Raw genomic sequence first — 16,761 nt, 5'->3', positions numbered from 1 at the left:
TTCTGTTGCTGCTTTCACAGCTGATTGCAATGTGCTAATGTGCTAGGCCAAATCTCAAATGACTTAGTGAAGTCAATGGGAGTTTTGACTCAGTCAAATTTACATGCTATCTGAAGGAGGATGTTAGGACTTGCTTTGTCACAGATTTTCTCTGGCACCCTAAAACCTTCACACCCTGAAAAAAAAAAGTATTTTGGAAGAGTTCTAAACACTCTGTAACTGAGATGGTTTCTGGAACGCAGACAGGCACTCAGGAAAACAGCTGTAGGACTGTTTTCCAGTAATCCCACCAAGGCACAGTGCAAAGGGCATTTCAGGGACAGAGTAGAGATGTAGTGTATAGCACTGATGTCAGGCAAGCTCTCAGAGTGAGCAGGGTAACATGCAGAAAACAGTCAATGTCAGATCCATCTCTCTTCTTACGCTTGCACCCTTACACGACTTAGAAAAGAGGGATGATTCATAGAGCAGGATCAGGAATTCAGTTTCAGAAGAAAGCATCAGCTTTATTCTCTCAAATTGAGATCTCTGTTAGTAAAAAGCAGAAACTTATGCCTTAGGTTTCGTGGGTTTAATTATCATCCTCCTGTGGCATGGATTGATCTGGGTGGACTAAAACTCCTGAGCCTGACTCTTACCAGGGCCCTTTTGCAGTGTCAAAGCCCTGTTCATCATTGTAAAGCCAAGTTCATAGTTTCATTGGATTATACAATGGCCTCAGTTGCTATTTATATACTTTTAAAGTAGTTGCATTTTTCAATAGATTTCAGGTCTGTGTAGTCAGAGAATGTTAACTATATGGATTTAAACTAGCATACCAACAAAAGGAACTTTCACTATTTTTAACCCTCCTATTTTTAAACTAATCTCATGAATCATTACGTTCTGTCTCTGGGGTTTTGAAGGGTTGCGATTCACATCGCTTCCCAGCTCCAGAGAGTGAGAACTGTTCAGTGTTCTCCTCTCCTTGAAATTTCCATTAAGTATAAAGATTAGCATTAGACTGCTGTAACAGCTTTGTAATCAGAACTTCCTTTCATGAGAAGCTGGCTGAAGCCACAGATGTTTCTTGTATTACATATCATAAAATCCATATCATACATACATATCATAAAATACCTCAATACAAACTATAGCCTTTTTTAGACATTAATCTGGTTTGGATGTTAGCCAGCTGGGCATTTTTGAGGCACTCTGTTTAATCAGCAGTCCTCTGCCTTCTCTTCATCCTTCCATAAGTATACATACTTACACACATACAGCACAGTTTAAAAACATAATTCAGGAATTCTGGTATGAACATTTTGAAATACTGACATGAAGCCTTGTATGTTTCAGACCTGTACATTTTCCTGAAGAAAAATATTGGCACACTGGCATACACCATGTGGTGTGTTTCTGTTACTGTGTAATCCTGTGTTTCTAGGACCATGTAGTGGATAGATACAGAGATATAAAATATTGGTTTTTCAGTGGCTTTGGGGAAAAATATTAGATAATCTATACACTGCTACATTGTAAGTCCTGGTTGTGTAAACCAATGAAATCAATACACTATCCTTGTTTTCCTTGAAGTTACAATGTTTGTGATAATTTTAACTATTTCAACTAACAGTGCAGATAGTGTAAATATTTTTCCAAGATATATTTAAAAATACACATGAAATTTATCTTCCCCCACCCCAGCCTGAAATGTGTAGGGAAAACATTTCAGTCTTCTCAGTTAGCATAATTACAAGCTCCCACTATATAGGACTAAGGGTGCTTTTAGAGTAGAGATGTATCTGTTCACACACAGAAGGGTAAAAGTAGAGGGTGTAGGCCAGAGGTAAATAAGAATAGACAAAAGAATTATGAATGCAAGAGAGACAAAACAGCATCTGGTGGTATCTTTCCTCAAAAGTGTCTGTTTCTGTCCTGAGAGTCTCTGTTGCCAGCTATAGAGGCAGATAGTATACAGGTCCCACCAATTCCCTTACATAATCATTCCATACCTATTGTAAAGTTTGCTGTATTCCCCACTGTTCTCAGGTTAATATTTCTTCTTTTGTTCCTTCCCACCACCCTACAAGGACAGGATTTTTCTACCGCTTTGGTTTACAGCTACTCAGAGTTCACACCCTTTTCAGCCTCTCTCTCAAGAGCTTTGGCAGTGACCTTCCCAGAAAAAATAAACTTTCAGATTGTACATTGATTAGAGAGATTATCCACATTAAGCATTCCCCTTGTGAGCACGAATACAACAAAAGCTCACTTAAGAAACTCAAAGACTCTGCTGTAACTGTAAGAGCAACCACTTACCTTCTGCAAAAGTTGCCCTTCTATTCATCTGTGAGATTTAATCAACCATTTGTGTCTGTCATCTCACCAAGAAGCTCTTTAGCTTCCTGAGGTTTGCATGAGTTTCAAAAGCTTCTGCTAAATCATCAGAACAATTAAAATAGTTTCTAGGGATTTTTTAAGATTCCCCATCTGTTTACCTGATACTTAACCTATTCTGAGATCCAACTAATAATTAAAAACTCACACCTATTCTTTTAAGTCAGAAAAGCATTACCTAAAATATCTGAAAGTAAACAGAAAGGTTTGCTATTTCTTCAGAATATTTCTCCCTAATGTTCTTCCCATATTCATCACCATAAGCACTAAAATGACATGGTGTAAGGCAGAACCAAAAGAATTGTTAATTTACTTGGGTATTTGACTCCAGTGCAGAGAACTGGGTAAGTCATATGTCTTTTTTACATAATTGCCACCCTTTTCCAGCCAAGTTTCCTGTTGTCCCAACAACTTGTGTACAGGGCACGGTTGGTCCAATATTTTGTTTCTAAGATAAATATTTTGACATTTTTCCTCCTCTCAGAAAATACAAGCAGTGTGTTAGTTTCACTTAACGCTAAAGAGTTGGCTGAGGAATTGGGAGATGCTTTTGAAGTTGGGGAATAAAAAAACAGTTGACAACTCTGATAACTTTGGCACATCACCAAGAATTACAAATGCAAGAAACCACATGATTGCCCATTACTTCAAATGAAAGTGTCACACTGAAGTCTTCCCTCTGTTCCTTTTCGTTTCTGAAGCTTTTCTCTTAAGGGAATGTGCTTCATTTGGCTTATGGCTGTTAAATTCATCATAACAAGTGCAATATCAACATGCCTATAAGAAACCAGTCAGCTACTCCACACTTAAATATTGAATTTCCCTCAAAAATTTAAGAAAAATTAACAAAAAATGCCAGTAACTCCCAGGTCAGCCGTGGTCAATATGGTCACAGGTCAGGTAATATGTGAAATGAAAGAACTATTATAAACTCACTGTTTATGATAAGTGCATTAAGTGCAATATAAAACACCTAGAATTTCTTTTACTTTACAAAAATATTAAATCTAGATTAAGACACATCTTTGACTGTATGCAAAAATGTGTTTGCTCTCCCTAATAGGAAGTATAACAATTTTCATTGTGATCTATGGGACACATTTTCCTGATCATATATGTAGAAAGTTTCACCTATTATCAGGATAAAACTGAGTCTGAGTGTGTAGCAGCTCAGTACACAAATTCAGCTTTTGGACAACATTTTAAGTCATAAGGCTTCAATTTAATACCAGCTGTGCATAAGTGTTACATTCCTGAAAAGAGGCATATAGGACAAATTTTTTCCAGCCCTAGATGATGAGAAAGCTGAAGAAGCAAGTAAAGATCAGGGATCGGCAGTGTCTTGTGAGTTTCATTTTTAGGAAATACAGAGCAATGCAAGTTTTGAGGTGTTAGAAAGGATACGTGCAAATAATATGTTTAAAAAAATGATATAAGCATTTTAAAATGAATATTCCCGTAAGTAAAGTTATTCATCTGAGTCATCACAGAATCTTCAAGGGGTCACAAGCAGAGAGTTGTACTGCCCACTGATATGGAGTTGGTAGTGAATGATTTTTTTCAAGTTTTTTCATAGCCTCACAGTACGTGTGCAAGAAATAAAGGAAAATAAAGAAATAAAGTTCTGGCAAAGTAGAATCTAACAGTAGATTGAGTATATACATGGCAAGCTTATTTTAATTTGCAAATCTGTTACGGGCAGATGAAAAGAATAATTAATATAACCACTATTATAAGAACATATTTGTATTGTAATTTTTTATTTTAAGATAGTCCTTGGTAGCTGCTCTTTTTGGAATAAAACTCTATGCCTACAATTTGCACTTACTTATTTAGGTTCACTCTTTTACTGTTTCAAATATTTGTCTTACCCAGGCTGAGTCGTTTATTGTGTCAAATTATATCTTGACTAGTTGCTCACTTGAGGTTTCCTGCATGATTGTTTTATGTGTCGAGGTAAGAAAAGAAAATTGGTCTGATGAAAAAAAATACATTATGAGTAACAGTTCTGAGGATTTCCTTATTTGCATCTGCTTTTATTCTGGCAATCTAGTGTACCCTAGTGCAAACTTGAATCACAGAAGATTTAGTGTTTGGAAAGGCTTTGTGAGCCCTTTACCAAGTGAACAGTACTCCTAAGGCAGCAATATCTTATTCTCCCTGACTTTCAGATTCAGCTGCTGTTGTCTTGAAATTCTTTTTTTTATACTAGAAAAACATGTCCTTGCATTAGAGGGAGTACTATCAGCAGCATAATTGAACTGATGCATAAAGACGCCAATGAAATATAATGAAAAATACCAGAGTCCTTTCTGCGCTTCTTTTTGAATAATAAAAAACCCCCAAACCTTACACGTCAAGATCTGGTCTTGTCTTGTCTGTGTATTACTGAAGAAACAGTAGTCCATACATATCCAAAATTATCTTGAAGAAAGTGATGACCCTGATGGAATGCAGTAGCTGCCACAGCTGCATTTCAGTATAACTGGACAATAAAATGATATATCATAGGAGAGTTTACATCCCTCATGCTGTCTTGTGGAATTACTTCTTTCTCTGCTGCTTGGAGAGATTCAACTTGTCTTTTAAATGCATTATCAGGCCAGAAAATTGATTTATTTACAGCTCTGTGATTTTTCTCAATGCACCATAAAGAAGTTTAGTAACAGGAAAGAGGCTTAGTAACAGCTACAAATGCCTTAGGTTTGTCTAAAGTAACCATCTTTATTTCAGATATCCAGTATTTAAGGCCTTTTCCAAAGTATATATGGCTTCACAGCAAGACTCACTTCAGACCAAGCCTTCATTCTGCAAAACACCAGAATAACCTAAATACCAGTGTAGAGGAATGTGAACTATTTACTTCAAATGGGATACAGAGAACAAAAATGTGCTCTTTGTATACCTGAGATATAAATTTATTCTATATATAATGCAAGCCTCCATTCTAGCATAGTCCCTATGTGACTGAGGTGAAGTTACTTGATCTCTCTGTTCTTTGATTTTCTATTTGGAAATATGAATAACATTGCTATCCTGCCTCGTGGGATATTATGAGAGCACAATTAGTAAATCATTTTGGGGTGCTCTAATATTAGGGATACTGAGTCAGATATACAATTTTAGCTCAGATATTAATGTGCAAATACCAAATACAGGCAGTATCATTCCAGGATGGGATCCTCCTGGTTTATAGCAAGACATGATTGTTTCAGTTAATAGTAACAAGATAGCAAGTTGAGATTATTATGTTGTATGTTGCTGATAGTAATCCAAAGATTGTAACAGAAATTAATCAAGAAAACAAGATGCATGTGTTTTCAGGTGAAATATTAAAAGTTACAAAAAACCCTCTCTGAGTGGAGAAATGCAAGCAGATGAAAAAACTATTATGTAAATGCATGATTCAGAGTTTTCCTAAGGAAACAATTTGACCTGAAAAATCTAAAACTGGAATTTGGCAACAACACAGATGCATGCCGAAGGCCTGATCCTTACTTACTTTGTTGGAATGTTCTTTAAAAATGCACAAAGGATCTTATTTAGAGGTTTGTTAGATCCCCAGTTCAGCTGACTTGCTCATTTGACTTAAGTTACAGTGCCATCTACTGTACTAACAGCCACAGGGAGTCCAGATCTTTTATAAAATTTCCCTCTTCTGAGATGTACAATTGTATTCCACTACAACTGTAATAAAATCAAGCTATGAGTTTAAAAGCACGCAAAATTGTGTCAGATATTAACATAAATGAAGGGACATTCAGAGTTAAAACAGCAAAGTTAGAATATACTTTTAAGAAACCAGACAGACCTACAAACTACAATGAAGACTTTTGAGGGTGTATAACTCTTGCTTCAGAGCTCAGGACAGCTAAGAAAGCCAGGCTTTAGATACTGAAAATGGAAGAAAATTTTCCTGCTGTTGGGTTTTCTGGTACATGCCAGGTTTGCAGTGTTCACAGCTTCCTTTAGAACTTTTAAGAGTGTAGATGCTGAAGTGGATACCCTAAGAGATGAACCATTCTGGTGCAGGAAGGATTTTTTCTGTACTCGGCTTTATTAAATGTACTTTCTGCTAATCTCAACTATCTCCCTCTCCAAAAAGATGCCATAGAGTTGAATTTTGTGCCCATCTGCTAGAGCAGGGATGCAAAGCTGTAGGTTTCCAAACATGGGGATCCCAATGCCCCAGTACAATGAACATATGTAAAATATCACAGGACATTAACATTGCAATCTCAAAGACAGAACTGGGCATGAAAACCTTGTCTTTTTGTAGATAACTGAAACATGCTTGAAGGGACAGATGATAGTAAGAGGTAGTTCCCCCAATTCAAGCAAGGTACAGATAGATATAGAGTAGCCTTCGAAGATCTTTCTGGAATGTTGATATCACAACTGGGGCATAACCAGCTCTTAGGACAGTGACAATCGACACACAGTTCACAATTTTGCAGCCCATATGTTCATTGTGCTGCTGCAGTCTGGACAGCCCTGCAGAGTAGTTAATGATATGCAATCATCTCATTTTTCTACATGTTTATTAAACCAGAAGTAATTCTGCTCCAGAGACTCTCTGATGCAAATGCATAACTACATCACATACCACTGTGAAGTAAAAACTATTTCTGTATTAGGCTTTTTTCTAGGTGCAAAGAAAGAAACTATCACCCTGAAAAGTGAGTGAGCTTTTGTAGTCTATAATTTCTGTTCATGCTCCAGACTACATCCACTAATTTATTGACCTGCAGATTTTCATCAAAACCTTTGCTTCCAGAGTCAGGGAAATTCACATCTAAAATGCACCCGGTTGTGTCATTGAACATCTAATTAAATGTAGTACTATACTGCTTTGTTTCTTAGACTGACAGGGCTCTCTTCTTTTTGCTACCTACTTTTCAAACTAGCCTATCCTTTCTGCTGATTCCTCAGACCTTTTTGCAGCTGACAGTTGCACTGCAAAGGCAGCAGAGATTTACAGCTGGTTAATTCCCTCTTTCCGGTGAACTGTATTGTATGCCCTGCTCCTTTTTTCTTGTACTGTAAATAATTCCCCTGTTGGAAGTTTTATTGAGGAATGGAAAACAAACCTTAGCAAAACACATGACACTGTAGTTCACTGAGAGGTCATCTCATATAAATACTGGTGCAAGTCAGTTGTGTCCCAGATGGGGCTTCCTAAGGATTTAATTCCCTATCAGCCAGTTGAGTTTGACACTGGGCATTTTAGTAAGCTGGGGTGAAAATGTTACTTCTTGAAAGCCCTCCTCTTTGAAAGTCCTTTTACCAACACATTTACAGTACATATAGCTGGGGAAAAAAAAAAAAAGAAAGCTATTTTTCACTAGATATAGCACCAGAACTTCTGGGGGGAAAGGAAAACCAACAAAACTTTAATAAAATAAAAGACAAGCTAAGGTACTAACCAAAGCCTTATTTTCACAGTTGTTTGGAACTGGTATAAACCAGAATTACCACTGAAAGAGGTCACCCTGCCCTTCCCCAACCCTTGTACATGCAGTCCCAGCACTCCCATCTGCTCCCACAAAGGCTCCTACAGCCTCATGTCAGCTTTATTCTTTTTACCATGGTCATTTTGAGCCAGATTACTGCTCTGACCCAGTTCATCACAGTTTACACAAGTTAGGACTTTATTGCTAATTAAGAGAGTGCCAAGCAGTGCAGAGGGACTTGTAGCTACTTTCTTTACAGCCAGTCACCTCTGGAGGATGGCTTCTTCCTCTCCACAAAACAGCCAGCCCTTGGTGTTATACAGTTCACATATAGTACCATTGTGGCCCAAGTCATAATTACTCTTTTGTCTGCTTTTTCTCAGTTCAAAGAGTCTGAGAGAATGGCGTGGCCATGTTACATCTCACCAGGAGAGGTTTTTTATGGCATGAAGCAGAGAGCGTGTGTTGCATGCACTGTGATAACATGGGCAGGAAGGGCATTGATGAGTGGGGATTGTGTAGGACAGAGGGACCCAGAATTAACAAAGTCTTATCCATCCTGTCCAGCCAGGGACATTTTGGATTGAACAGTATCATGAACCTGCCAATGCAAAGAAGGGAGGTTCAGGCAGGAGAAGGAGGGGTTTCAGAAGCAAAGCTCCCCTTCCTCCTGTGGCAGTCTCCACTTGAAGTGCTTGGAGGACTTCAACTAGTCTTGGAAGGACATTGCAAATCTCAGAGCAGTGATGTGTAATAAACTTCTCTTAATGAAAGGTTATGTAATTCCAAGGAGTTAAAAGCTGCTGAGTTGGTTTTGGCATACGTAAAAGATGGGTGAGCACTGGTGGGCCTTAGTTCGGACAACACATGGATCAGGGCTCTGGTTTAAGGATCAGGGCAGAGCAGCTGAGACTCTATTAGGGATGCAGTCTCTGTAATTAAAAGTTGTTGCAGTTAATCTGTGTGAAACTATGTGATGGTGATATTGAATCTTTACATGTTCAAGTTTGGGACAGAGAACATTATTTGTAGTCTGTGCCAGTAGACAGCAACATTACTGTCCCTGCTAAAAAAAAAAAAGGAACTAAGTTTGGTTTCAAAGCCATTCATTTTTAGTTACCATAGAAACAGCCATTAGAGTAATTTTATATCCAGCTGACAAACCCCACATTTTCGGATCTCTCTTGCTTTTCTTCCTCTTTTTTTTTTATTCTTTCATGTATTTTTAATGATTTTAATGATTTTTAATTCAATGCAAAATGTCTGACAGGGACATAACTTCTACCTGAAACATAGATACATTTTTTAAAATTTTTGTTTGGGAAATTCTCCATTGTTCCTCATATGTATGTGCTCAGTTCATAATAAAAACATATATTTCTATTTGAAAACAAGCAAAAGGAATAAAGACACACATAAAACCCAAAGTTGCAGTTATAAACACTGTTTCTTTTCTCTTGTAATAAAGTATCAGATTAATATTAAGATATTTCTTGTAATGATTCTAATAGATTCCCATCTGTTTTCCTAGTTTGCTCATCTTCAGTTATTCCAAATGAATTCCAAACACAAACCAGGAGTTTATTCCTGTTTAGAGTTTATTTAGAGTTACTTCCACTCTAAATTAGTTAAATTCCATGGGGGGTTTTGTGATTGTTTTCATTGATTGAGGTGTTCTTCCAATATTTCTAAAATTTTCTATGTCTTTTTTTTTTTTTTGCTTTAGTGATGATATCTTATGACCTCACACCTGCAGGAATAGAAAATAAATGGGTTTTTTTTGAAATGTCCATTCATTCTGAGCAACTCAAATACATAAAGATGCTAAATTTCACCAGTGTTCACTGACTACTGCTAATACCGCACTGACTGGCACTCTAGATGTCAGATTATCACAAATTCAGTAGGTGTTTTGCAAATTTGAGTTCAAATGTCTCCTTTTGATTAAAATAAATACCATGGTATTCTTACCTAACTTACAGAGGGAGAGTTAAGGAATATATTATAATATTTGTAAGTTATATAATAAATTCAGATTTAAAGTGTTGGAAAAATGTAAATATTTAGGAGTGTTTTGTGTATTTTCTGTAACACATAATGAAGTTGGGCTACAACTAATTCAGACTGAGACTCTACAAATCAGAATTCAATTATTACATATGAAAATTATTTATTCCTAAAACACTGTTAAAATTCCTAGAGAAATAACCTCCTTGAGAATAAGGAATACTTTTCTGCCAGTAAGCTGTTAACAGCAAAAGCATGTTCTATTTAGACCCATGAAAACAATGCTGAAGGTCTCCTTGCGAATGGCCTTGAAAACCACAGCTTTGCACTGTGACAGACAAATATTCTGACAGTAAGCCTGGTGGTGTCAGCTCACCAGTGCACATGGTTTTCATCAATTCACATTCTGCTTATTTGCTTCCCCTTGCGGTGTTGAAATCTAAACCTCTGTTCTGTAACAGCTGTAATCAGTGCACACATAACTGTGATTTATGATGTGGGCAGCAGTTAATGGCTCCTCCTCTGGGGTGAGTCCCCGAATTGTAGGGCAGCAAGAAGCTGCCATTGGACTTACAGCAGTTATTTATTCTGCAGTATCCTCAAGATGAAACCTCCTGGCTATCGATGCAGCCTCATGACCCGGGCACTCTTTGGGATTGTTGGAAGGAAACCCTGAAACGCTGTTCCTCTCCACTGTTTCTGCAGGCAGGGTGGTCCCTAGGAGAGCTGCAGATGAGAGTGATCCATGTTCCCTATTGGAATTCTGCATTCTGGTGCAGCCTGTCCCACTGCACCTGCCTGCTATACCTCAGCACAGCCACTGCTGAAAATCTCAGAGATACAAATGGGACACCCCCTCCTCAAAATCTCAGTGATACAAATGAGAAACCCAGCCCTTCTGGGGCTCGCAGCGGGATAGGGGTTGGTGCTACACCATCCCTATAGCAGAAGTGATGAGCTCCCAGAGGGCACAGACAGGGGCATGTCCCTTCTGACCATTGTTAAGTGCTCACACGGACATCCCTCAGCAGAGCTGCAGAAACATGGATGAGGGCCAGAGTGAGATGGTTGGAATACTATTTGAATAAGATACATTGCTTTCCAGTTCCAGACTAATTATGCTTTTTTTAAGTAACGATAGATATTGCCCCTCCTGAAATCTGGAAGTTTAAAATGTACAAGTTCAAAAAAATCAAAACTGAATATCACGGAGGAGTATTATCTTCTCTTAAACTGAATCTCTAAATAGCTAAGCTTGAAAGAAAGGAAGCCTGGAGAAATGTGTTGTATCAGCCTGTGCTCGAAGTGCTAAGGCAGGCGCAATACATGAGTGAGCATTGAAGATTTTTTTCAAATTCAGAGTGAATCCTGATAACACAGTTAAACAGAAACTATGTAATGAAGCTATTCCAAAGCTTAAATTCTTAAAAAAATCAAAAAACATCTGAAAGTGATTTTGATAGTGCTGTTCTTTTGTTTATAGTCCTTTCCTTTGCATGTAGCCCATTCAGAAAAAGAAAGATCTGTTTAATGCACTTAACATGTTTAGGAGGTTTCAGTCAGTTTAGAAGAGGAGATTAACTGCAGAAAAGTATTGCAAAAAAAAATAGATTAGTGATGATCATAAGGGTAAAAATGAAATTTTGGAGAAAGGTTTTTAAACAAGGGAAAGAGAAGCTATTAAAAATAGGGTGCAATATAAGGCTGAAAATTCAGTTTCATACTTTTCCTGAAGTTAACTGAGCCTTCTTATTAGCAGCTCATGTGAAAGTGGATTCAAATGGGGCAATTGAATTTATTATCACCTCTTGTCCTATACTTTCCTTCTCCAATACACCTTCCTGCTTGAGGGTTAGAATATCCATGCCATTTGCAAATCATATCCTGATTAACCATAATTTTCAACCTGGCTCTGAACCAGACTGTGAACAGCTGAACCAAGAGAATGAGCAGAATGACAGGCAGATATGGGTGGGAGGTGGAGAGGGGAGAAAGATGGAACACAATGCTCACATGTATGAGCCCCGAATAATTGAATACCTATAAAAATACAACTCTGGGCAAGTGATGAATAATGCCAGCTATTTTCCTACAATTGCTGTGTCAGTAGGAGTTCTTGTAGATGCCCTCTGGATGCAGCTTCATGTTACACTTAATCCAATCTAACTGCGAGCCACAATCAAAAGATGAGGTAATATTCCCTCTTTCCCAGCACACGCTGGGAATGGGAACATGATTGCCTCTTTTCTTGTCAGCCTTCAGTTACATTAAAGTTAATAAAACTTGGTATTTTGGCCTCTGAAAGCAATTATGCGGATTTGTGCCTATTTGCCACCTCGTTTGGAATACAATATTTCTTCTCCCTTGTTGTCTCTGCAATTTCATAAACTGAGGGATTTCAGTGGAAAAGATGATTTCTTACAGTGTAGAGTGTGAAGACTTTTATCATTTGGATTATTTTACTGGGAGATAAAGAATAAAAGAGCATGCAGAATGGTTCCAGGTAGCTTTGAAAAGACCAAAACCTTCAAGACTACAACTAAACAAATAAAACATGTTCAATGCATTTGGAGTAACATAGCTAGGACATAAGTTTATATAACAAAACATACACTGCAGTTCTCAACTAAGCTGAGGCCTCTTCTGATTTTGAATACTATCCTGATTAACACAGCTTTTTTTTGTATCTTATCTTTTCACTTTGTTGTCTATAACATTACTTCATGAACAGTTTATTCTGATAATGAAATAAAAAGTTCATATGAAAATTCCTTTACCATTCTCAGTCTTGATTCTTTAGGGAAATTCTGGATAATTTAAAAAAAAAATATTTTTGCTGTGTTGATATCAGCAAAAATAGATTGATGTTTCAGACCCCTGCTATGTTGAAAGTGGTTCTGCCACTCTATATTAATATATTTAAATGTATTTTGAGGTAATCATGTACAATACAAAGGGGTTGGAAAAGCATTCTCCTCCCCTTTGTCTTGCAGCAGGAACATCCTAGCAGAAAAGGCTCTGAAAGGCTTTGGAGTAGAAGGTATGAAGAGGTCTATAGGCTAACAAGACATGCATCACAAGGTCCTCAGAGCACCAGCTGCTGCTTTTATGTTCAAAATGAGGATTATATTTGAATCTGTGTCATTAACAGCACAAGAGACCAAAGGAATAATATACAAATAAATAGGCTCTTGTGGATCCATGAGAAACAGGGACCTAACTTACAGGCTATTTTCTTATGTAGAGCTTCTACTGTCCCTTTTCCCCCTGTTTTTGGTATCAAGGGAGCTCCAGCTGTTGTCAAATGAAAGAATATCCCAGAGTGTGAAGGAAAAACTGATGGAAGGCACCAGTTCATCTGCTGCCATTTGTTCCCATGATGGGCTATGGGTTTGGAAGGTGTGTAATTACTTCAGGACCAGTGACTTTTGCCCAATAAAACTCATGAGGACTTTTCTCCCAGACCAAGTTGTACTGCTGACAACTTTTTATCTCATGATCACATTTCTATTTCAGTCTCTGCTTCACCTCAGCCTTCTGAATTTTACTGGGTGAAGGTAGGCAGCATATGATCTAAATAAAACATAAAGCATTAACATTTTCACTGTAGTAGATAATTCTGAAGTTGCTCCATGGAGGCACAATAGTTCTCAAAGAAGCTATTGATGATCACAAGAAAGACAAAGACATATTTAGTAAGCCTACTCATGGAAAGAATGAAAACACAACAGAAAAGAAATAGAACAGCTTGCATAATATTGTCTCCTCCATTGTTTACATAATTCGCTTAATAACATGAATACAAGACTAAAAATGATCATAGCCTATTCCGTAAATGACTGTGGACAATAAATCTAGCAAGTCAAAGTATTTAGAAAGGCTCCAAAGTGGAAAAGCCCCCTAAACATGAAACATAGCATGAGGGGGTCCAAAGCTTCATTGATCACCCTTCATTATCCTGAAGAGCAAAGCAGAGGCTGATGCCTTTTCCTGCCTCTTCAAAGGCCGCAGGTGGGATCCTTCAGATGCTAGTGGTGATCCCTGAAGTGGTTTCTAAGGTGATGATACTGACTTTTTCATTCATATTTAATCCTTGCCCTTTTAAATGTCATAACTATCTCTGCATAATATTCAGACACATATAAAACATTCAACTGCACACAACTTATTATCTCCTGTGAATGTTTATCTGATCATTAGGATAGCAAGGGTTAAGTTGTTTTGATTTCAGTAACTTTATTTAGCATGGCCAGAAGTGTTAACTTCACAATACTTCATTTTGTTCTGTAGAAGACTAGTCACTAAATCAGTTTGTCATTAAGCAAATATGTGAACCCAATTAGATCTCAATAGTTGACCAGTACCTCTATGGACTGGAAAATCTAGAGGAAAAGTGAATCCTCCTTGCAAAACCAATCAATCGTTTCATTCACCCATGACTTGCACATCATAGATTTCAACATGTACTTTTAACCTGTGATCAAATATAGTACTGCAAATCATAATTGCAGTCAACACTAAAAGTTAAATTAAGACTTTTTATTTGTTTGTTCCTAACTATCATCTCTAAAATGTTTTGTGTGGGTTTTTTTTTTAGATGATACTCTGAACTTTTCCAAAGGGTTCACGATGTGCTGAGATATAGAAGACTCCAACAGAATTGAAAAAGACCCTCAATTATAGTGTTTCTGTTTTCCGGAATTAACAGCAGGAATGATACAAGAGATCTGCAGCTAGTAAATTTAATGTGTCACAAGTTGGGTAAGAACCCCAGGAATAACCCAAGTGTCTCCCTATCTGAAATATATCTAGATCGTCAGCAGGTATACTCCACAACACAACCCTTGTTTTGGGATCTCTGATTTTTTAGCTATTTTCTGGTATGGTCGTACTTCTTTTTAATGGAGACTTCAATGTAGGGATAGCAAGATAGACAGGGATGGTCTGCACACGAGTCCTGGACCCAACATGAAGTCAGGACAGTTTGGATGCTGACTCAGGAACTGTGAAGTACTCCCAGTCATGAAAAAAAATTTTAGTCAAGCCAAAAATAACAGTTAGCATTTTTATTCATTGCAGTGATTTTTTACATTATTTTTATTCAGTTTGAGAAACGCAATCTTCTTATTGTCAATTTGTGATAAAATAAAAAAAAACAGCTTTAGTTTTGGATGTGCAACATCATGTACAAAGCAGAACATAATCCATTATGTAGAGCATTATGTGCACTGAGCTTTATGTACCATGAGACGCTGCTTTTCAAAATCGCCTGGAGCTTAAACATGGGTCTAGGTAATAGGCACATTCATCAAAAATAATTTGAAGCTCTCTTTGCAACGTTAGCTGTTCCAAATGCATAACCAAAAAACCCCAAACAAACAAAAAACCTAACACAGAAAGAAAAGAACAACTCTAGATTTTACAGTAATTATCTTCACTTTGTGATGTAAAAAGTGAGCTCTGCAGTAGCACAGTATTAGTCTGGCTAAACCCAGCACCATGTGCTTGTGTCCTCTCCGCACGTTTTACTGCACTCCGGAGCCCAGCCTGCGCATCCCTGGAGCGAAGGCGCTTCATTTTCCAGACGTTCATCACAGCCCTCGGCTGTGGAGCAGCAAACGCGCGTTCCCTCTGCTGGAGCAGCGTTCCTGGGAGCCCAAGCACTGTGCAACATGGCCCGGCGCCCACCAGCGCTGCCGTCAGCCGGTCCCCTGGGGCAGGTGAGCCCCCCAGGCCACAGCAGGCCCAGCCAGCGGGCCGGGAGGCCGCGGGCAGCCGGGGCGGGCGGAGGGTCGGCCCGCCCCCGCAGCCCCGCGCCGGCGGAAGCCCGGCCGCGCCGCCGCGGAAGTGACGCCCCGCTCTGCCTCCCGCTCCCTCCCCTCCGGCGGCGGCTCGGGAGCCGGGCGCGGCAGGCGGCGCCGGGCGGACCATGGCGGACGGCGTGGACCACATCGACATCTACGCCGATGTGGCGAGGGAGTTCAACCAGGTACGCGCGGCCGGCGGGCGCGGCCCTCCTCTCCGCCCCGCTGCCTCGCCGCCTTCGCTGCCGCGCCGCCTGCAGGGCCCTCAGCGCGGCGGCCGGCGGCCGCCATTGTTCGGGCGCTCCGCCGAAGCGCGGGGCGGGGCGGGCGGGGCCTCACGGCTAGCCCGCGGGGCCGGGGTCGGGCCCGCGGGGCGGGGAGCGCGCCCGGCCGCGCTCAGGGCCGCTTTGCGGCTGGGCGCGCCGGGGCTGAGCGCCTTCCTCCCTCCCCGCCTTTCTCTTCTTCTGCCTACCCGCCCCCCTTCCTTCAGGGGAGGCCTCAGAGCTCCCCGGCGGCTACGGCGACAGGACCCTCCGGATGCGGTGGGAGAGCGGCCCTTTCCCGGCCGTGGCGGAGGGGAAGCGCTGCCATTGTTCGCACATGAATCAAAAGGCCGCCGAGCGGTGGCTGTTTCTCGGCCGCGCTTTGCGGGGGAGGCGGAACTAGAGCGGCTTTATTTTGCAGCCCCGGAGAAACTATCCTGCTTTTTATATTTTGTCTGGGTTTTTTTCCTAATTCGTTATTATCTTCCAGTTTAAAAAGTTGCGGAAGCTTTTTTAGAGAACGAGCTCGTACTTTGTTCAGGAAGCGTAGATGAAATAAACAAAACTTCCTTAGATTATAAGTAGTCCACTTTTACGGTGCTTTTTTTTTAACCCCTCATCTTTCCCAAAAAGCCACGTACCAACTTTCCTACCGAAAGTCGATGTTTATATCAGTTTCGCGTGCCATCTGTCCTGTTAGCGAGTCCTGCACTTCTCCAGATTGTGTTGCCCTAGATTGCTTTGTTCCTGCCCTAGAGCATAAATAACCGGGAACAACTGCACTTTCATGCACTTACAGGGCACAGCTATATGCCTGCCTGCCCTACAGAGAACTGGTTGTGGAATTCACAGGTA

The 16,761-nt window shown here is 39.7% G+C and overlaps 1 protein-coding gene across 4 annotated transcripts in view; it reads left to right on the top strand.

The window, feature by feature from the left end:
* The first annotated feature begins 15,694 nt into the window (after positions 1 to 15,694).
* CPSF6 (cleavage and polyadenylation specific factor 6) overlaps positions 15,695 to 16,761 on the top strand; it is a 33,469-nt gene continuing 32,402 nt past the window's right edge. For 3 of the 4 annotated variants that reach the window (XM_018080415.2, XM_018080414.2, XM_018080413.2), the window contains exon 1: positions 15,713 to 15,828. In XM_018080415.2, the coding sequence (XP_017935904.2) occupies positions 15,769 to 15,828 (60 nt within the window). In that variant the 5' untranslated portion in view covers positions 15,713 to 15,768. Of the gene's footprint in view, positions 15,829 to 16,761 lie in introns of all 4 variants that reach the window. The other variant, XM_018080416.2, reaches the window with a different exon arrangement.

The sequence above is a fragment of the Manacus vitellinus genome, unplaced genomic scaffold, assembly GCF_001715985.3.
Source record: "Manacus vitellinus isolate BGI_N305 unplaced genomic scaffold, ASM171598v3 scaffold_5_pilon, whole genome shotgun sequence".
Classification (NCBI taxonomy): Eukaryota; Metazoa; Chordata; class Aves; order Passeriformes; family Pipridae; genus Manacus; species Manacus vitellinus.
This window is presented reverse-complemented; position numbering and strand designations above follow the sequence as displayed.